A 22,093-nucleotide genomic window follows, 5' to 3' on the forward strand; every position below is an offset into this window, starting at 1 on the left:
AAGGGAAGCTTCAGAAATGAAGGAAGACCTTTCTGCCGAAGTACATTCTCAGGAACTCCAACTCTCTGCAGAATGCAAAGGGAAGAACTTCGAAGCGAGAACAAATGCTTCGGATGTCAGGGATTTGGGCACCAGCTTAAGGATTGCCCATGTCCTTCGGTGGGCCAAGGAAGCCAGGGTCTCAGAGGTCAGAGACCGACTCCTTCATTTCAGTCCCAAACCAAGGTCCCCCGCGCCAGAATCAGGGTAACCCAAGAAGAGTAGTAGCTCAGCCTGCAGGCTCCATGCAAAGCAGTTTCCGAACTCCCTCCCAGAATTGGAATAACCAAAGAGAGAGAGTTCCACCTCAGACTGCAGCAGCTAGAGCAATCACTATATATCTGAGGAAGTGGAGGAAGAGAAAGGACAAATCTATGCAGTAATTGAGCATCAGGGGAATTCAATTCTCAGTCCCTAGGCTGAATATTGATTAAGCCTCTACTTCAATCCCTTGTAATCATTCTATGTTTCTGCATACAAGAAAATATTATTTTTCCTTGCTTTGCCTAGTGAGATAAAAATTTCTAGAGTGGTAAATCACTATTGGGATATTTTTGGATAAATAAATTATACAGATATCAAAAAAATGTTGTGAAATAGAAAATCAAAATAGATTTTCCAAGGTGTAATTGGAATTAATAAAAATTGATTTAGAAGACAGCCTAAGGGTCAAGATTTTTGAAATTTTTTTGATCAATTAAGGTTCCTATGGACCAATAAGATTAATCCAAGTGTTGGGACAAGATAAATCCAAAGAATAAAAGAAAATACCCAAAAATGAGTAAATGCCCACATAAGATGAAGAGTTGGCTAAGTACTAGGTTTATTAGCTAAAAATACTAAAGTATTAATTAAAAAAATGAGATATTTTAGAGTAATCATTCATTTTTGACACATGGATAAGGAAAAGGGGGCCCTTCAAGGAGGCACCTATTTCACATGTGTGGATAAGTTTTAAACTAAAAAATAATAGGATATTTTTATCTCTCCTCTCTCCTAAATCAAACCAAATAAAAAAGGGAGCCAAACTAGTCCAAAACTTGTCCAAATTCAGCCAAACTGAAGCTGAAAAATTCTAGAACTCAGTTGGACTCAGTTAGTGGCCTCCCTCACCTATAAATAGACCCTCGTTCCTTTGTATTCTCATCTGTGAACTAAACTATGCTAGTATTACTCTAAGTTAAGCTTATTTTCTATTATCCTCTAAAAACCCTCTACAAATTGAAGAGATTGGAGCTTCTCTCTCTCTTCAATCTTCCTTTGAGACTCCAACAACATACCAAACCAATTGATTGGTTGGGGGCCTCGACTGTGGTCAAAGAATCAAGTAATTTAGGAGATAAAGTGTGGATTATTGTCTTCTTTTTCTTAAATCTCCCAATGTTTCTCTTCTCAACCCCTCTCAAGCTTGAGAAGCATTAATTTGAATGGCTTTTGAATACTATTGAAGTTCTTTAATGTATTGTAATGAAGAGCTTAATTTATAATGGTTTTTAAGCATTTCTCTCTCTCCCCCAAAGAATGGTCATTCCTATGACCTAATCTCAATTCGAATGAAGCTTCTCATGAAGCATTTCTCTAATCTAAAAGTAATTTCTATGCTTGTCTAATTTGAGGCCAAAATAATGGCTTTTTAATACTTTTATGCTATTAAATTTATGGTAAAATTAAGAATCAATCCATAATTAGATAATGATCCAATTAGTGGTTATTCTAATCACATGAATAGTACTAAACTTTATTCTTTCAAATTTATTGAGAACTACCAGTAATAGCAATGGAGCTAGGTAAAATTTCTGTAAAATTAACACATAAATCATTTTCATTCATAATATGAGAAGAGGACTTCCTACCATATTCTAGGATTAATCATCCTAGATTAATTGAATGATTCTCATTATAATCATGGAAAATTTAATTTTTATGTTTATGCATAAATAGTTAATCATAAAAAAGAGAAATTTCTAGTAATCCATTTTTTATGTTAAAAGAGTAATCCCCATGACAATGGAAATCCATGTACACTAATGAAGTAAGAGAAAAATTGTGATGCTAAAATAATGCATATTTTATTTAAAAATTAAGGAAGGATTTTAGTTAAATTTATCTTTTTGCATAGATAAATTTTAAATGATGAAAGAGGAATTCCCACTATATTGGAATCCAAATGTTTAAATGAGGAAAGTGTAATTCCTAGTGTAAAGGAATTAATGAAGATTTTTATTTAAAATTTTAAGAGAAAATTTATCTTTTTGTATAGATAAGATTAAATTATGAAAGAGAAAAAATTATCTTTTTGTATAGATAAGATTAAATTTTAAGAGAAAATTTATCTTTTTGTATAGATAAGATTAAATTATGAAAGAGGAATTCCCACCATATTGGAATTCAAATGTTTAAATGAGAAAAGTGGAATTTTTAGCTTAATGAAATTAATGGATATTTTTATGTAATTTTTAAGAAGAATTTTAAGCAGATTTAATTTATGGTGGTAAAAGAGGAATTCCCATGATAATTGGATTGCACTCATTGAAATAAGAAAAAGAAGGATCTAAATTTTATTCAAAAAAATAGGTATTGATATTTTAGTTAAAAGAATAATTTTTATGATATTTAAGAAAAGATGGATTTGAATTAAATTTTAGTGTCAATTCTACCTAATGAATTAAGGTTGAGAAATTATGTGGCATAAAGAATATCTTTGCATATTTTAAATGGTAAAATCACTAAATTGATATTTACCCAAAATCTAGATGTTTAGTTGAAGGGAATCCTTGTAGAACTAAATCGAATGAATTTGGTTAGACTACGTGAGGGATGGACAGTAAACCTAATTGTCCTTCTCTCCATCTAAATCAGACAAAAACTTTTTGACCAATTCCAGTTACTAAATCCAAAGAATAGACTACCAAAACTAATCTAGTTTTTCCTTGACCAAACTCACCAAGAATCTAGTTAGACAAATGGACAAAATGATGGGTAGATTACCCTCATGAGAGATCAAGGATCCTCATTATGAAACTGGGAATTATGGAAAAAGGGTTGTCGGAACCGATCTCAAATTGGAATTTTACTTGCATTGGAACCTCTGTTTTTTCATTCAAAGGATTGTTTTACGCCAGCTAAGAGGAGGTTCGTTGGAACAGCTGGCGGGGAGTCGTCAAGGGACGTTGCTCTCGCGGCAAAGCCTGTTGAGGTCTTGACCAGCCTCGGTATGGTTAAAATGGTGCGCTTCCGGTACGATGGGCGAGGACCGATGAAGGGATCCCTGAGTGAAGTGCTAGGACACCTAAGGAGGATCCTAGAGGGTTGTGACCAGGCGATACACGGGCTTGCGGTTGCTAGGACACCCATGCGTACGTCGAGGAAGATTTTGGATGGACAACAAGGAAAGATTTTTGAGAACCAAATTTTGATACTGGATCTCGTTGGTTGGCCAGCTGGACTTCAATGAAGAGTTCAAAGGATACATCTTTGTAATACTATGGACTCGAAATTTTGAAAAATGATGATAAAAAATATTATTATTTCTATTGAAGGATTGTTTTGAAAGCCAGTCGAATCTATTATAAATGGAAATTTCATGTTGGGTGTGTACGTGGTATGCCTACCTTGATTTTTGCATGAATCGTCGGCTAGGGGGCCTGGGAATTCGTTTCCTTGGTACGTGGGCAAAAACCCAACCAAATCTTTATAAAGGAATCCCACTAATTCAGTGGTCAGGTGGTTGGCTAACCCATGAGAAACAACTAGATACGATTAGTTACGTTATTTAGTTTTAATCCTCAGAAGACCTTATTCTGTGGGAGGGGATCATCAGCTGTGCCTCATAAATGAGGGAAAAAGTGGTGATTCCATGGACCAAGTGCAAGTCTCTTCTTAATCTGACCATGTGACTTCAAGTTTGGTCAGATCAGTTTATCTAGTTCACACTTGACTCGTTAGAGTAATTTCCCCGTTAGAAGATTTTTGCCGGAATCACCCGTGCCTTCCGGGCCAGGGGAGTCTTCCAGGCCCGCCGGTCTCGGAGGGGCCGCCCGGGCTAGCCTCTCGTCCTCGGACATCCACGGGCGAGGCCCCGAGTGTGTGGACCCCACCCCACGCGGGAGGCAGACGCCGCTTCCGCCCCGCTCGCGCAGGAGCCCCGGAGTGGGCGGGGGACCTCACAAATATGCCGGATAGGTATTGGGTGAGGCTGTTTCTACAGCAGTTTACATCATGAACAGGACTCCAACTGCAGCCATACATGATGTAACTTTAGAGGAGAGGTTTACTGGCAGAAAACCTGATTTGTCTCATCTAAAAGTCTTTGGATGCATTGCATATGTGCATGTGCCAAATGAGCTGAGAACTAAGCTAGATCCAAAAGCTAAAAAATGTGTGTTTATTGGGTATTCCCTTGAGCAAAAGAGATACATGTGTTATAACCCTGCTACATGTGAGTTGAGGGTAAGCAGGGATGTTGTTTTTGATGAGATGATCAGCTGGTATGCTATTGAAAAAGAAGTTGTTGGGACTGATGTGAGTGGAAATGTGGTTGCACAGAATGCAAGTCAGCAATCACAATCTTTGAGTGGACTAGGAGAGTTCTCATCTAGTGGTTCAATTGATAGACCATAGAGTGGCAGGCTGCGTCATAATACCAATCCTGCAAATGTGATTAGTACATCACATAAAGGCAAAGAGAAAGTGGTTGAGCCCCTTAGTATGCCTGACATTTCTGCAGGGCATTCTCATGTTGATGGAGAGTCTAGTGGCTCAGAGATGAGCCTTGATGAGGATCTTGGGATACCAGCTATGAGAACACCTGGTGTAAAGAAGGCTATGGAAGCCATGAATGCAAAGCTGCGAAGATTTGGGAGAGTGAAGAATCCTGTGTAGAGGTTTACCTATGATGGTTATGTGGCATATCACTATGCATACATGGCAAAAGTTGTACAGGTTGTAGAGCCCACATGCATTGATGAGGCTGTTGGAAATGTATGTTGGGAGAAAGCTATGGATGAGGAGATGGATGCACTATATGGAAATGAGACTTGGGATTTAGTGCAAATGCCTAAAGGTAAGAAAGCCATTGGATGCAAGTGGGTGTACAAAGTAAAACATAACAGTGATGGAAGCATAAGCAGGTACAACGCTAGATTGGTAGCCAAAGGATATGCGCAGACATATGGCATTGATTATGAGGAAACTTTCAACCTAGTTGCCAAGATGGAAACATTGAGAGTTATGATAGCAGTGGCTGCTTCAAAGCAATGGTCTTTACATCAGATGGATGTAAAGAATGCATTCTTGCATGGGGATTTGCAGGAAGAGGTGTATATGTTGTAGCCACGTGGTTAATATGAGGATGTGAGTCACGCTGAGCATGTTTGCAGGTTGAAGAAAGCCTTGTATGGCTTAAAACAAGCACCAAGAGCATGATCTGACAAGCTTTCTGAATATCTTGTCACTATTGGCTTTCATGTAGCCAATGCAGATTTCTCGCTGTATGTGAGACACAGTGATAGAGGGGTTGTACTTGTTGTCATCTATGTAGATGATCGGAACATTATGGGGGACCATGATGCAGAGATCTTTGATGTAAAGATCTTGCTTAGATAGAAGTTTGAGATGAAGGATATGGGGGAGCTAAGATATTTCTTGGGCATTGAGGTGATTAGGTCACCACATGGTATTGGATTACTGCAGAGATAGTATGGCTTAGACATGTTGTCCAAGTATGGTATGACAGGCTGTAAGCCTATCTCAGTGCCATTGGATCAGAATGGCAAGTTGAGTGCAGATTTAGGAGAGATTTTGGAAGATCCTACTATGTATAGGTGCATAGTAGGAAGCTTGATCTATAGGCCAGATTTGAGCTATACTGTTGGGTTGGTGAGTCAGTTTATGCAAGTTCCTCGAAAGCCGCATTTGGATGCATTGAGATGCATATTGAGGTATGTGAGGTCTACTTTGCATTGTGGACTATTTTATGAAACTCGGACAGAGATATGTGTACATGGGTACACAGATGCTGATTGGGTTGGTAGTATCTCAGATAGAAGATCTACTAGTGGCTTCATGTTTTCTTTGGGGAGTGCTGCTATGACTTGGAGCAGCAAGAAGTAGCCTACGGTTGCTCTATCCAGTACAAAGGCCGAGTACAGAGGTGCTGCTATGGCAGCATGTGAGGTAGTTTGGTTGAGAAAGCTACTTGCAGATTTGGGTCTATCAGTGGGGATAGACAAGTTGTCGTTTTCAGTGACAACATTAGCAGTATACAGTTGTCCAAGAACCCAGTTTTTCATGCTCGCACGAAGCATATAGAGGTCCACTACCATTTTGTCAGAGAGAAGGTTTTGGTAGGAGACATTGACCTTGTTTATGTCAGCACACAGGATCAGGTCGCTGACATCTTCACCAAAGCATTGGGTACAGAGAAGCTCCGCAGATTCAGGGCTTCGCGTGGTGTACATGAGATGGAGTTGAGCTCGAGGGGGAGTGTTGAGATATCAACCTCGTCTAGTGAGGCGGTGGACACTGATGATGACCCGCCGCCTGGGGGATAGGCCCCACACTTACACCACTGGCTTGAATGCTACCACCACATATGCCATATGCAAGAAAAGAATAGAGGCTAATCTTCGCCAATTGGCTATTTTTTGGGGTTTTGCCATTTAGTTGGGTTCACACTATAGAGAACCCTAGTATGTATTTGGTTGAGTATCTTTTCATATTGTGTGTACTCTTATCTTTGTATATGGTGTGTTGAGTGTTGTGTGAAGAAGAAGAAGATTTTCAGCCTTGTGTGTTCTCTTTTAGGGTTTTGTGAGTGTGTGTGTGCTTGCAAGAGCTCAAGCTCTCTTCTCCCCTGCATCTTTTCAGTCAAGACCTCGGCCGACCTTGCTACGCGAGACGTCCTCCGTTGACTCTCCGTCAGCTGTTGCAACTTTATCAGGTAGGTCTCCACGACCTCTTCACAAAACGGTCAAAATGCTTCCCTAGCATTCTTGACATAAAACAATCATTTAAAAACAGGACATAAATACAGTTTCTATAATGAACTCTCGTCTTTCTACATTGTTCCGCATCAATCCACATTATTTAATCCACATCCATTTCATATTTATTCCTATTCTCATCCAATCACATCATTTTCCATCCAATCACATCATTTTCCATCTCAATCACATCTTTCCTCATTTATTCTCATCAGATCTCATCCACTCGCATCTACCCATATCCACATCTCATCACATCACATCACATTCATTCACATCTCATCCATTCATATCTACCCCGATCCACATCACATCACATCACATCCATTTCACCTCATATCTCATTCATTCACATCTATCCGGATTCACATCTCATCACATCTCATTCACTCATATCTATCCATTTCACATCACATCACCTCCATCCATTCACATCCATCACATGACATTCATTTGAATATCCATCACATTCATTCTCATCACCATCCAATCACATACATTCTATCCATATTACATCACATCACATCTATCCACATTACATCACCCACATTACATCACATCCACATCATGTCTCATTCATACACATCTCATCTCATTCATCCACATCCATCCTTTAGATAAACATCTAGTTTTGGGTAAATACCAATTTAGTGCCTCGTCAAATGAAAGAGGTTCTTCCTCTTCACACATACTAGACACAGAAAAAAGCATAACAATCTGATGCATAAGAGGCATGCTGAAAACCTGAATGAGTACGACTGGACATAGGTGCATCAATTTTACTATCACGCAATGTTTGCACCAGCCATTTAGGCATACCTCTAGCCTGCTCATTTTCAGCCCTATCCTCATAAATTACATCCTGTAAATCTACATCAGAAATAGGCTGATCTATGATGTCATTTGAAATCTGCATAGGCTGAATATTTACCTCATTAGGACTTACATTTGAATTCCCACCTGTAAATAGAGGCAACAACGTATCAAATACATCCCGTGAGCTCACACCTATCTCTTTGGTACACGATAACAAAGGCTACACAGCATCTTCCACAAAAACAACATCTCGACTAATCAAGATACGCTTTGACTGTGGATGATACAATCTGTAACCCTTGCTCTCAGCACTGTAACCAACAAAAATGCATTTGACAACCTTATCATCCAATTTTCTACGTTGTTGCATAGGCACTAAAGCATAGGCCAAGCAACCAAAGACACGCAAGTGACCAATAGAAGGCTTTCTGCCATGCCAAGCTTTGTATGGAGTAATAGACTGCAAGGCCTTAGTGGGACACCTGTTGAGTACATATGCAGCACACATGACAACCTCAAGCCAAAACGCATGTGGTAAAGCTTGGCTCTTGACCATACATCGTGCCATCTCCCATAAGTGACCTAGTTTCCTTCTCAGCAACACCATTTTGCTAAGGGGTATACGGCACTGTACATTGGTTTTATCCCACGACTAGCCAGAAATGCATCAAACTCTTTAGACATGTACTCCCCCCCTCGATCAGAACGGAGGGTTGCCCACAGTACAATTGGATACATTTTCAACCATAAGCAAAAACTGTTTGAAGCACAAAAACACTTCGGACTTTGCCTTCGGTGGATATACCCATGCATATCCTTGAGTAATCATCAATGAAAGTCATGAAGTACAAGTGTTTACCAAATTATGGAGTTTGCATAGGCCCACATACATCACTATGTACAAGTTCATACTTGACAACATCAGGTCTGTCCTTAGTATAACAAGTCTCCACGTGGAAGCAAAAGTCTGATATGACTCAAGTAAAGCATCAAGAACAGTCTGCACAAGAGAATGATCAAGAATAATCTCACCTGTAGAAATCAATTGTTCCTTGAGATCTTTAATCTCAGCAAGAAAAACATTCGTCATCATCTTCTTGCATAATCTTTGATTCTAGCTCTTTACGCAGGTAAGAGATTTTTGCCTCGTTTTGTGACCTGCATACAAACCAGCTAGAATATCCCAAGCCTGTTTTGCTGTTTTAGCTGAACGAATATGTGGGGTGATGTTACGTTTGACAGAAAGTGCAATCAAGGCATGAGCCTGCGCATCTTTACCATCCCAACGAGCTTGTTCAGCAGTGGGTAAAACAGCAGCAATAGTAGAGCTACTAGAACCTGCAACATCCTCAACAGATCCTACATCCACAGAACCTGGACGTACATCCATACCCTGCACAATGTTCCACACTCCTTTTGCAACCAAAACATGCTGCATCATGTATGCCTAAAGTGGGTAGTTGTTGTCTTCATCCAGTTTGTCATCAGCAGACAACATGCGAAATACATCATTGTTGTTATCAGCCATGGCCACTGACTGAAACTAATGCAAAAGCTACCTGTAATGAAGCAAAGACTGAACAGAAAACAACTCGTGCTATGTAGCACGGTCCACAATAGAATACGTATGCCTGTTTTGCAGAAAACTGCACTGTCAAAATTTCTGCACAAAATGATGAAAACACCTGTGCAGAACTTGAAATGCAAAAACGGAGCCCGAAACGACCTCAGATACAATTTTTAAGAACGCAAATCCCAACGGCCTCATTTGCAACGTATAGGGACCTGCAAGTGCTTGCGCAAGCTCACCTCAATCGGAGAACGTGAGTCGGAGGGTGCTAGCGGTGTAGCCCTAGGAGCCGATGCCTGCTCTAATACCAATTGTTGGAATTAGGGTTGCAGGAAAGCACACAAAGCTTGGAGAAGAAGAAGCAAGAATGCACACAACACACAGTATATTAGATTGTGTCAATGTACAAAAGATAAGTTAGCTCCTAGAATGATGGGCGTATATACAAGCCGGGGGAAAAAACCTCCTAAAGAGGGAAAAAGTGCCCGGCGGTCCTAAGTGTATTCACACACATCACTGCCTATATATATGGCAACATGTTGAGGAAGGCTCCAAAGAAGGTTGAAGAGAGAGAGAAGCTCCAATCTCTCCAAATTGTAGAGGACTTTTAGGATAAAAGAAAATATGCTTATTTTAGAGTAATACTGGCATGGTCTAGTTCACAGATGACAATACAAAGAATGAGTGTCTATTTACAGGAGGTGAGGGAGGCCGCTATAACTGAGTCCAACTAAGTTTTAGAATTTTCCAGCTTCAGTTTGGCTGAATTTGGATAAGATTTGGACCAAGCTCCCTTTTTGATTTGGTTTGATCCAGGAGAGAGGAGAGATAAAATATCTGAATATTTTTGAGTTTAAAACTCCTTCACATGTGTGAAATAGGTGCCTCCTTGAAGGCTCCCCCTTTCCTACCAAGGTGTCAAAATGGTATGATTACTCCAAAATATCTCATTTTTTTAGTAATATTTCATAATTTTTAACTAATAAATCTTGTACTCAGTCAACTCTTCATCTTATGTGGGCACTTACTCATTTTTGGGTATTTTCTTTTATTCATTGGATTTATCTCATCCCAACACTTGGATTAATCTTACTGGTCCATAAGAACCTTAATTGGACCATAATCCAAAAATTTCAAAAAAACTTGACTCTTAGGCTAAGGTCTTTTAAATCATTTTTAATTGATTCCTAATGCACCTTGGAAAATTTATTTTGATTTTCTATTTTAGGGAAACATATTTTTTATATTTGTAGAATTTTTATATCCAAAAATATCTCAATATTGAATTACCACTCTCTAGAATTTTTCATCTCTCTAGGCAAAAACAATATTTTCTTGTATTCAGAATTAGGGAATGATTACAGGGGATTGAAGTAAAGCTTATTCACATTATTCAGGCTGCTGAGGAGGAATCTTACATTCTTGGTTGACGGATGCTAGTATTATAGCACTTGGTGGGATGCAACATGGTCATCTTGTCGCATACGAGTTATGTAAGCTAAGACCTCGTGAGAGGAATTATTAAGAATATGTTAGAATTTTTCACATTATTTAGAATTTATGGATTTATTTTATGGATATTTATTTTATGGATATTTATTTTATGTGCAAGCGAGACTGATCACCTCTAACTTGTCACATATTTTGAGCTTATGTTGTGAATGTTAGTGCATATCAGTTTTCAGGGTTAGTGTGTAGGATGTGCATGGATCCATTGGATTTTCCTTGACGGAAATCTATTGACGCATGGCACGTGGCGATTATTTATTCGACAGTGGGTAGTAATATTTTATGTGCACATTAATGTGTAACAAGTTGATATACATTAGTTCTATTTTATGAGTGAACCTTAGAGTGTTCACATTTTTGTATTTAGGCTTATGCAAGCCCAATGTGGAGATCCATATTTTTGGCTACATGTATTTTTTGCTCTTGCTTTTTGTAGAAGGAAATATATTTAAATACACACGTGAGCCACTCTCATGGTGGGGGAGATTTAACCCATTCTTGGGTTGTGTGCATAGCTTTCTTCTATTTTGAGCTTGAGTATTTCTTTCAAGTTGATTTTTAATAGAGAGGGCCAACCGTGAGCTTCCAATATTGCTATCAGAGCCAGAGAACTAGGGAACACATAGAATTGTGCCCCGTACTTTTCTTGTTAGAAACATAAAAACAAAGTTGTGTATTGGGCACTCAGATGGCTCGAGGAGCTTTCCTTTGCATGAGGGTGAGAGCCGGCAACACGGAACCGGAGGGTGACATGAGTTGTAATAGCGCTGCCTAATTCTTTATCTATAGTGCGCACTGCTACAGTGGACAGAGCACCCAGTGGACAGAGAACCGGTCACCAGCAAACACACCGGCTACTGACCACACCAGATACAAGCGAGCATAAGAGACAGCTAATACAGCCAACCATGAGCACCGGCAGAAGCAAGCCCAACTATCGGCAACAACACCGACAAGAAGCTTCGGAACAACGAAGGGCGGCAGTGCGACTCAGACTCCAGAGCGGACGGACGGGCAGCACATTATCATGGGAATTCCTCTTTTCTCATAAAAATGAAATTACTAGAAATTCCTCTTTTTCTCTAATTAACTATTTATGCATAAACATTAAAAATTAACTTTCCATGAATATGATGAGAATTATTCATTTAACCTAGGATGACTAATCCTAGAATATGGAAGGAAGTCCTATTTTCACATTATGCGTAAAAATGATTTATGAGTTAATTTTTAAAAATTTTGCCATAGCTCTGCTCTGCTATTACTGATAATTTTTAATAATTTTGAAAAGCATAAGGTTTAGTAATACAATATGATAGAATAACTATCATTTGGACTAATATCTAATTTATGGACTTAATCCCTAAGTTTATCAATTAAGTCATCTGCATAAATGACTAATAGCATGATCCCTCTATCTGTCTTTTTCACATAAAGTGAAAAATCTACATTGGATATATGAAATCCAATGGTGACAAGATACTCTTTGATCTTGTTTGTACATGCTCTGGGTTCTTGCTTCAAGCCATACAAGGATTTGTGTAACCAGCACACAAATCTAGGTGTGCATCACTCTCATAAACCGGTGGCTACATCATGTATACTTCTTCTTGAAAATCACCATGCAAGAAGGCATACTTTACATCTGTCTGATGTAAAGACCAACCCTTTTCTACAGCTATAACAATGGCATCAGCTCTCACAGTTTCCATTCTCATAACCTAATTGAATTTCTCCTCTTAGTCCATGCCATAGGTCTATGTATAACCCTACAAATTTTGCCTTATATCTACTCACTGATCCATCCGAGTTATGTTTGACCTTATACACCCACTTACATCCAATTGCCTTATTTTCCTTAAGTAAAGTACTAACTTTCATGTTGCATTTGTATCTAGTGTTGTCATTTTCTCATCTTTGACATCTTCCCATCTTTTATTTCTAAGTGATTGCTCACAAAACAAGTGGTCTCCAATTCTTGTATTGCTTTAATCATATAGGCATAATGATGGCTTGTATATCCATCATATCTCAACCTATCAATAGGGTATCTAACCCTCATAGATCTACGTACACTTGGATTGCTGTGTCAGGTGTTCTCAAAACAACCTGAGTTCTCCTTGCTCCAAGAGTAACCCACTGATGGAATGCCAAGCTCCTCATCATCAAGGCTCTTCTCAGAGCCACTGGAGTCACCATCCACAAATGAGTGACATATGTTGATAGATTAGCACAAAAGATTGATCTATCTTTTACTTCCCTTTGCATGTGATACATGTGGACCTACTTCCGTCCTTAACCTACTTGACCATATAGTAACACTGGATCCATTGTTAGAGGACTCTCTAGATCGTTGCTACTCTACATGTGGGATAGCATCATTACTTCTTACATTCTATTGCCTTCATTTTGGTACCGCTACTCATCTCATCAAAGACAACATCTCTATTAACTCGTCATATCTCACAAGTGGTAGGGTAACATTTATTATCTTTTTGCTCCAAAGCATAACCAATGAAGATTCATTTCTCCACCTTTAGATCCAACTTTATTCTCATCATTACTTATTACATCTTCATCTCCTATTACCTTCACACTGGTACTGCTACTCATCTCATCAAAGACAACATCTTTGCTAACTTGTCGTATCTCACGAGTAGTAGGGTTATAACATGTATTATTGTTTTTGTCCAAAGCATAACCCAATGAGGACGCATTTCTCCACCTTTGGATCTAACTTTATTCTCAATTCATCGGGCACATGCACATATGCAATACATCCAAACACTTTCAAGTGAGATACATTTGGTTTTATACATGTAAACACTTTCAAGTGAGATACATTTGGTTTTATACATGTAAACTTCTACTCAGGCATCATACTATGAATAACTATTGTTTCCATAATGTAAACATCACTAGCTATTGTGCTACTGCTTCTGCCCAAAAATAATTTGGCATATTCTTTTCAGAGATCAAGGCACATACCACTTCTGTAATGTGCCTATTTTACCTTTCTAGAACACCGTTCTATTACAGAGCGTACCTACATGTAAATTGTCTCTTGATTCCTTGATTTCTCAAGAAATCACTGAATTCACTGGAAAAATACTCTCCCCTATCATTCGATCTTAGGCATTAAATCTGTATATCTTTTTCCTTCTTGACCAAATCTTTAAATCTGTATACCTTTTTTCTCCTCAACCAAGTCTTTAAATCTCTAAAAGTGAGCAAATACCTCACTTTTCTCCTTCATGAAATAAGCCCCCACTTTCAATTAATGTAACATAATACCTACAACCTGCAATTGTTGCAGTCTTGGCTTGTGTGCCCATACATCCAAATGTATAATATCCGATGGCCTAGCACTAATAACATGCTTTTCATACGGGAAATCATGGTTGCCATGATTTACCAAGTTGGCATGCTTCACATACTTTATGCATACCATCAACCTTAAACTTTGGCAAACCTGTAAATTGGGTCTGTAAAGACTTCAGCCCATTGTATATTCACATGACTAATGTGCTTGTGACACATGTCCCATGCATACTACCATGGTAAGGGAGGTACAAATGAGGTGATTCTAGCACTAATAACATGCTTTTCATACGGGAAATCATGGTTGCCATGATTTACCAAGTTGGCATGCTTCACATACTTTATGCATACCATCAACCTTAAACTTTGGCAAACCTGTAAATTGGGTCTGTAAAGACTTCAGCCCATTGTATATTCACATGACTAATGTGCTTGTGACACATGTCAATATCAATGACACATGTCAATATCAATGACACATGTCCCATGCATACTACCATGGTAAGGGAGGTACAAATGAGGTGATTCTAGCTCTTAAGAAAGGTGCATGGGGTAGGCGGTAGTATGTTCTTTGCGTTCGAGTCTCACCACCTTCACTCAAAAGGGGGGATTATTGGCATAAATCAAAGCTCATATGTTTGTAACACTGTGTGAATAGCTCCTTAAAAGGTTGGTAGTGTGTATGTGTGAGACTAAGTGTGAACCACCTCTTAGAAGGGTGTATAAGCATGTATTAAATAAGGGTCAAACGGTGAGAAGGTCCTATATAACAAGGGCTTGTACATCATTTTAAATAATGAATCAAATTAGTGCATTGACTTATGCAGCCTCCGTATCTCTTTCACTTTCTCTCTCTTCCCCACATTTCTATCATGGTGGTCTTCCACCCTCCATAATCTTTATATGGGACCTTCAGTTGGTATCACGGTTGTTGGACTAGTGAGTAGAACTTGGCAAGGTGGTAACTTAACTGTTCATTATCAAGCATTTTCAAATCATAAAAGTTTAGCTTTAAGAACACTTTAGAATTATTGATTTTGTTACTGAAGAGAGCATCTCCAATTTTTCCCAAATTTTCTTAGTAGTTTTCTCAAAGTTAGCAATTTGACACCATCAATTCATGTCATAGACTAGAACATCCCGCATACTCTTTGTGAGGACCGCCACTTTGTCCTCATCATCACATCAGGCTCACACTTAAGAGTAGAGAGTTGTTGCTGCCTGGTTTCAACAATTCCTTGAAGTCATGCATATAGCTTCAACATCATTTAAAGACATGGTGACTTTTATTAATTGAAAAGCATCAAAGATTAAAGGAGGAGGAGAGCCAACAACAGTAATCTTAGCTACGACAAGGCATTTGTCAGAGCTTAAAACTAGAAGAACAATAAGAAAATATAGAGTAGGTACTACAAACGCATGGGTCACAAAGAGGCTGATTGCTTCAAAAAGATGGAGAAAGAGTAGGCCAAGAACCATGCTAATCTTGTTATGGAGGACAAGGAGGAACAAGATAAACAGGAGGAAGTAGAAGAAATATACGCACAACAACCCAGGTCTCCCTCCATGAGGTAGACAAAGAAGGGCATTTAACTTCTTTACTCTATGTGTTTGAGTTAATAAGGGTTCTCTGCCCACGGTAGTCTCCAAAAAACTTGATTGTGTCTATATTCTTTTGTGTGCCTTGATTTCTAAAAGGCTCCATGTTTCCCCTATACCAATTAGGAGCTAGGGGTTGACTAAGTGATGGCCTCGCTATCTCGATCTTATCTCAGTCTTACCCTGATACCATGGAATGGGAGGTGAAGATGGTGAGTCTAGCTCTTAAGCACGGTGGATGGGGTAGGTGGTAGCATCTTCTTTGCATTTGGGTCTCACCACCTTCATTCCAAATGGGGGATTTTTGGGATAAATCGGAGTGTATATGTGTGTGTAACAATGTGTGAACAACCCCTTCAAAGGTTGGCAGTGTGTATGTGTAAGTCTGCGTGTGGACAACCTCTTAGGAGGGTGGATATACATGCATTAAATAAGGGTCAAATGGTTTGGTGCGAGAAAGGCTTATATAACAAGGGAAAGCTTGTACTTCATTTTACATCATCACAATTAAATCAGTACATTGAGTCGTGCGGCCTCCACATCTCTTTCACTTTCTCTCTATGCCCCACATTTCCATAATCTTACCTTATACCTTCAATCATACACACTCACATAGGGTTACGAGAGAGAGAGAGAGAGAGAGAGAGAGAGAGAGAGAGAGAGAGAGAGAGAACATTTCATTTTATTGCACAAAAGAGAAAATTATTTTTACACTATGAGAAAGTTAACTAATATACTCAGATCATTTCTCACTAGGGTGACTGGGAGTAGTTGACTCAAGCCTTGCACATTACTACTTCTAGCTCTTTTACATAGACTTGACCTCCTCATACAACTTTGATGCCAAAGATGTGCACATATCCTTTAGAAACTTAAAAAATGGTAAATGTAGGTTCCTCTTGATATAAGACCTGATGCCCAAGCTATGTAGATATTCTTTAGAAACTTACAACATGTCAAATATTGAAGCCAAAGCAGTATAGATATCCTTAGAAACTTATAACATGACAAAGATACTTTCACAGTACATAGAGACGTGATACATACCTCTTTGACCAAATCAAGGTGGACATTGTGATTGTATGATTGTCTATATTCATGTTAGTGGAGCGCTCCATGCTAACTAAAGTGAGTAATAATGGGTGAAGTTTTCTCCATGCATACATGTAAATATCGTGCCATCTTTTAGACTACACGTGTCTTGTATAGGCAATATTTTATTTTTGTGCTTACTAAACTTTTCAAAATCATACCTTTTTTTGTTCTTACTAAGCATACTTTACAATAAAAGGGAAACATCTAAAGCCTCATATTCATGAAGAAAAATAGCTTAATAGTTGTAGATAGGCTTGCACTTATAGTAGCCCCTTTTTTTCCTCAATCATGTCTAGTATAAAGTGTTTAAGGGAGTGAACATTTTTCATAGGTGAATGGGAGGAGAGCATAAAAAGAAGAATTAAATACACCAAAACAAGAAAAAGATAAGATTTAATATTAAAAAATTGACTTCCCAAAATAGTTTATGATACTACCTCAAGGTGTCACTTACTTTCCATGGTCTTTCATGATGGATCATAACTTATATATAGCCCTATAGTAATTTCTCAACATAGATCATAGAATGAAAGTGGGACATAATGAAAAGTCTAATGACCTTAGTTATTAATTAAATGTATCTTTCAAGATGACATCTATGCTCCATGTTAAATTTCATTATATCATAACATATATATGAGCCTATATAATCATCTCACCTCTTTAATTCATAGGGATACATATGAATCTTCCATATCATAACACATACATGCCTATATAATCATGTCACCTATTTAATTCATGGTGATACATAAGAATCTTCCATGTTCTCGTGGCATTTCTACATGTCTCTCTATACTAGTTATATATACAAAAGATGGGAGAGGTTTTGAAGTTCTCTTTTAAAGTGCTTGGTTATTTCTTGAAATTTTTAGTCATCACCAAAATTTCTTACACATGTGCACTTTTATTCTCATAACATGAACTAACACACATCAAATCAATAAATGAGAAGATTAACAACTAGAAGTAATCATTGCCATATTGTTTCAAACCTCAAGAAGTATATAGGGTAACTTAACTTGCTACTATCATCTCGATTATTCAAAAAATAAATAAATGATACAATCATAAAATTAAAAGCAATCACTCCTTCGCACCAACAAATGAGAAAATTGTGACATGATTATTACTTACACCTACAAATGAAAAAGTTCACATGATTCTTACATGAAGCTGGTCCCTTGCTCACCATGCAATGCAATGACCAAAGTTCTCGAAGGTGAACATCAAGAAAGAGTGTGACTTGATTTTTTGCTTCAAAACCATATGATCTAATGGGTTTTTTTAAATAAAATTTATGCTCCCTATCTTTTATAATATCTACGATCTAATGGGGATTTTAAAAAAAATCTATGCTTCTTATCATTTTTTAGAAGTGTCTTTCAAGTTTTTACTCTCGTCACATAAGATGCATTAATACCTTTTTTACATTGGAAGTTTTTTTCCCTTGGGCACTTGCACTTAATATGAAGCTCTCTCTCTCTCTCTCTCTCTCTCTCTCTCTCTCTCTCTCTATATATATATATATATATATATATATATATATATATATATATATATATATAATGCAATTTATGCACTGGGGTTTTGCTAGCTTAAACATTCATGCATTGGGGTTTGTTAGTCTCACAATTTAGGCACTCGGTTTTTAATTAAGTTATCCACATTTTAAAGTCCCATTACTCACACCAAATTTGGTGTACTCCCTCAGAAATGACATAAGAACTTTCTTGCCTTATTGTGCTATTCATTACATAAAAAATCTCATCTTGGTACGCGTACTTAGTGGTTTTATGCATTAGGACTTTGATTGAGTGATCCAAACCAGTGCTCGATGATAAGGAAAACTCCTCAATCTACCCGGTTTTAGTTCCTAAAATGTATATGACATGCCAATTTTATATATATAATATATAATAAATACATAAGGGCAATGAAAGCTCTTACACATTTTTTAATAGTTCTACTGGTAAAAATACACTAAGTTGCATTTTTTTAAAAGAATTTCCTCATGCACTCTTTGCGCCATTATAAATAAGGATCACACCTAGTCTACTTGCATTAGAACGCTCATGTTGTCATGCGCCTCCATTAGAATTAGTGTTTGTGTGCATGTTTGGATGCCCACAAGTGGGTATGGGCATGCACATGAGAGAGAGAGAGAGAAGCTTTTCAACAATTACATTGGTTTTGACACCGCCAACTTTCAAGAAAGATCGGTGTAAAAAAACCATCCTCTAGTGTAATTTTTACGACTCAAGTTAAGAAAAACCATTGTAATTTTGCCTGGCCTTGGCCTTGAATCAAAAGATTTAGATTTTTGAAAATTTATTTATAAAACTAGTTAAGGTCATCCATTTTTCACTTGTTAGAAAAAAGCTTTACTTGCACAAAGTTTGTATTCACAGTAGGACTTGCACGAAGTTTGTATTCACAGTAGGACAGAAACGACTCGCTATCCATTTTACGCACAAAATTCACAGTACTAAGTAGGACATAAACGACTCGCTATCCATTTTGTGGGAGGGACTCGCTCTCTCTAAGAAAGGACTTTGACTCTCTCTCTCTCTCTCTCTCTCTCTCTCTCTCTCTCTAATCTTTAGAAGCACGGCCCCTCTACCTTTCCAAGCTAACCGCTGGAAAGCCTTCCATCCAGCTGTGAGAGCCGTCGAGCGACCTGCTTTTGAAGGGGTGTGTGGCAAGCTCCTGCACCTTGTGGCCTTCTGCTTCTACCGCTTCTTCTATGGATTCGTACTTGGGCGCTGAGCTGTAGAATCTGATGGCCAGGACCAGGGCTAGCACTGTGAAAACCACGAGCCCGGCCAGATACCAGCTGAACTGCAGAGTGGCGAGCGCCTTGGCCCTCATTGTGGAGGTCTCATCCTCGCATCTCACAACACGGTGGAAGGTTTCGTCGTGCAGTCTGCATCCCTTGGGGGTGAAGGCAGGGACCCAAAGCACAAACCCCATCTGGATGAACCAAACGCCTTGAAATACAATCGAAAGTGAGCGGAAGAGCGCAACCAGGAAGCTCTGCTGCCATTGAATCTCCAGAAGAGTGCACGCCAAGCTTAGGAGTATGATCAATTGCAGGAGCCAGTGGTAGTGGCCCTCCAAGCCCATGTGGTCCGCGGAATGGAGATGGAAAAGGAGAAGCTCTTGCGCAAAGGCCAGGGCGCCCATCGTGTGGACAAGGCCATAGGGGAGTCGAATACTCCCAGAAGAATTAGAGAAGCTCTCACAAGAGTCTGCAAGGAGAGCCACCAGCGCATAGAGGAAGAGGAAGAGGGAGATGGTGGAGTGCTCAAAATTGTTGAGATGCTCTGAGGGTATGGAGAGATGATCGGCGAAGGGCTGGTGTTTTTCCGGGCCTATGAAGAGCTCAGAAGCTATGGAGAGGAGGGAGCCTCCCATGATGGCATAGAGCTCCATGTGACGCAGCTTGCCCCTGCAGGCCTTGGTAGGAAACCATGGCCGTGTCTCGAAATTCCAAGGGCCCTGCGCATAATTGCGGATTGTATTGAAGAGATGCCATAGCCCAATCAAGAGAAAGCCAGCCCCGGGGGCTACATGCCCTATGAAGGTGCCCATCCTCTTCTTCTGCTTTTTTGTGCAATGGCCTTGATGACAACAGATTAAACAAACTCAGAGCAAGAAGAATGCTTTCAGATTTCTGCAATTGGCCACCTGTCTCTATAGCTTAAGCAGCACAAAAAAACACTGGAATGCAACACAATTATGCACCACTCCAACAAATATATACACGAAACAATAGCTGTAAAAATATGGGCCCTTGGCCAGGCGCTTCCAGGTCGTCTAAAAACTCTAAGCGATTCAAAGGGTAGGATTACCAAACTCCCAAGACTTTGCTAGCTTTTCGAAGCAAAACCAGAATTAAACAGACAAATTAGAAGGACGGGGAAGGGGGGGAAAAGAATTGCAATTGAAAATTGTGTGATTCGAAGAGGCTGTCACTATCTTGGTTTGGAGAACGAACATGCCACCGTGGTGCACACAGTAAATACATGAGAGCTTGAAAGTCAATGCAGCGGGGTCCCGTAAAGCGGGCAGGATTTGCGTTCGGCGGTCCTCTTGGCGCCTCGAGAATGATGAAAAAAAGCAGCCGCAGTTTGAGAGGTCCACTTGGCACGGGAACAGCGCGATCTGGTGACGCCCAACTTCTAGGTTTTGTTGGTGACGAAGGGGCTTACGTGGTTTGCGTGGGAGCCGCCATCTCCTTCTTGACCTTGCTTGTCGTGTGAATGCAAGTTAGCTTGTGCGTGATGCAAACGCATTGCATTGCTGCCTTGAAACTCTTCTGGATTCTTCTAGCTTGCGCCTTTATGTTTGACCCCATCTCGTTTTCACTTCCTCTGCCACTTCAAAGTTCAACAACCGGCCTCGTCATCATCATCCAAAACAAAGGCTGACCCTCGCCACTATAATAGCACCAGTGTTCGAAAAAAACTATTTTCCCAAAAAGTAAAAAACCTTCATCTAAAAATTGTGAAATTATTTATAAAGAAAATTTTCAAATTTTGAAGGTTTTTGTTCTACAACCCCTCAAAATCTGCAAGTTTTTGTACCCTTAAGTTTCAGATTTGAAGGTAATTTTAAAAATCTGCAAGTGCAAATTACACTATACTCGGGTTTTTTTCGAACACTGAATAGCACGCAGGGCTGAAATTGGAAGGCTTACTGTTTGTCTAAAATTTAGAAAAAAATTTACAATAGCTATTTGGCCTTCTCTTCCAACCCTATTTCTTAAGATTCGAGCCGACGCCCAATTTGGGTAGGGCAATTCCTCTCCGGAAACCTGCAGGGTATACAGAGTTTTTAGTGGGTGAGCCTAAAGGCAAGTCCCACAGTACCTGCGCTCCCTCGGGAGTTCTTGGTTGTTGCTGTCATGCCCAATCTCTGGGTCTTCCGGGGTCATGCCCTAAGGAAGTAGCGAAACCGTCATCACGACCGAGACGATGAAGCTAATGACAAAAGCGTTTCTCTGTTCGAGTCTCAGAAACGAACGTGTTCGTCTCTGACCCTGACTCGAAAAACAAAAAAAACCTATTTCTTAAGAGGCATTCTCGTTGAGCATTGGGCAAGCCCAAAACACATGAAAAGCATTTGCAGAAGGGGCAAAGTGGAGACACTGGGGCCA

At 39.2% G+C, this 22,093-nt stretch overlaps 1 protein-coding gene across 1 annotated transcript; it reads right to left on the bottom strand.

Annotated features, from left to right (window-relative positions):
- Positions 1-19,292: 19,292 nt before the first annotated feature.
- Positions 19,293-21,415, bottom strand: LOC147603111 (uncharacterized). Its single transcript, XM_086797050.1, has one exon. The coding sequence runs from the start codon at positions 20,524-20,526 to the stop codon at positions 19,552-19,554; it is 975 nt and encodes a 324-aa protein (XP_086653176.1). The 5' UTR covers positions 20,527-21,415; the 3' UTR covers positions 19,293-19,551.
- Between the last annotated feature and the right edge of the window lie 678 nt (positions 21,416-22,093).

The sequence above is a fragment of the Cibotium barometz genome, chromosome 65 (genome assembly GCF_041138505.1).
Source record: "Cibotium barometz isolate CiBa-2024 chromosome 65, ASM4113850v1, whole genome shotgun sequence".
NCBI lineage: Eukaryota > Viridiplantae > Streptophyta > Polypodiopsida > Cyatheales > Cibotiaceae > Cibotium > Cibotium barometz.

Coding starts and splice junctions, on each gene's coding strand:
- LOC147603111 (XM_086797050.1), bottom strand. CDS start 20,526: ATGGGCACCTTCATAGGGCATGTAGCCCCCGGGGCTGGCTTTCTCTTG.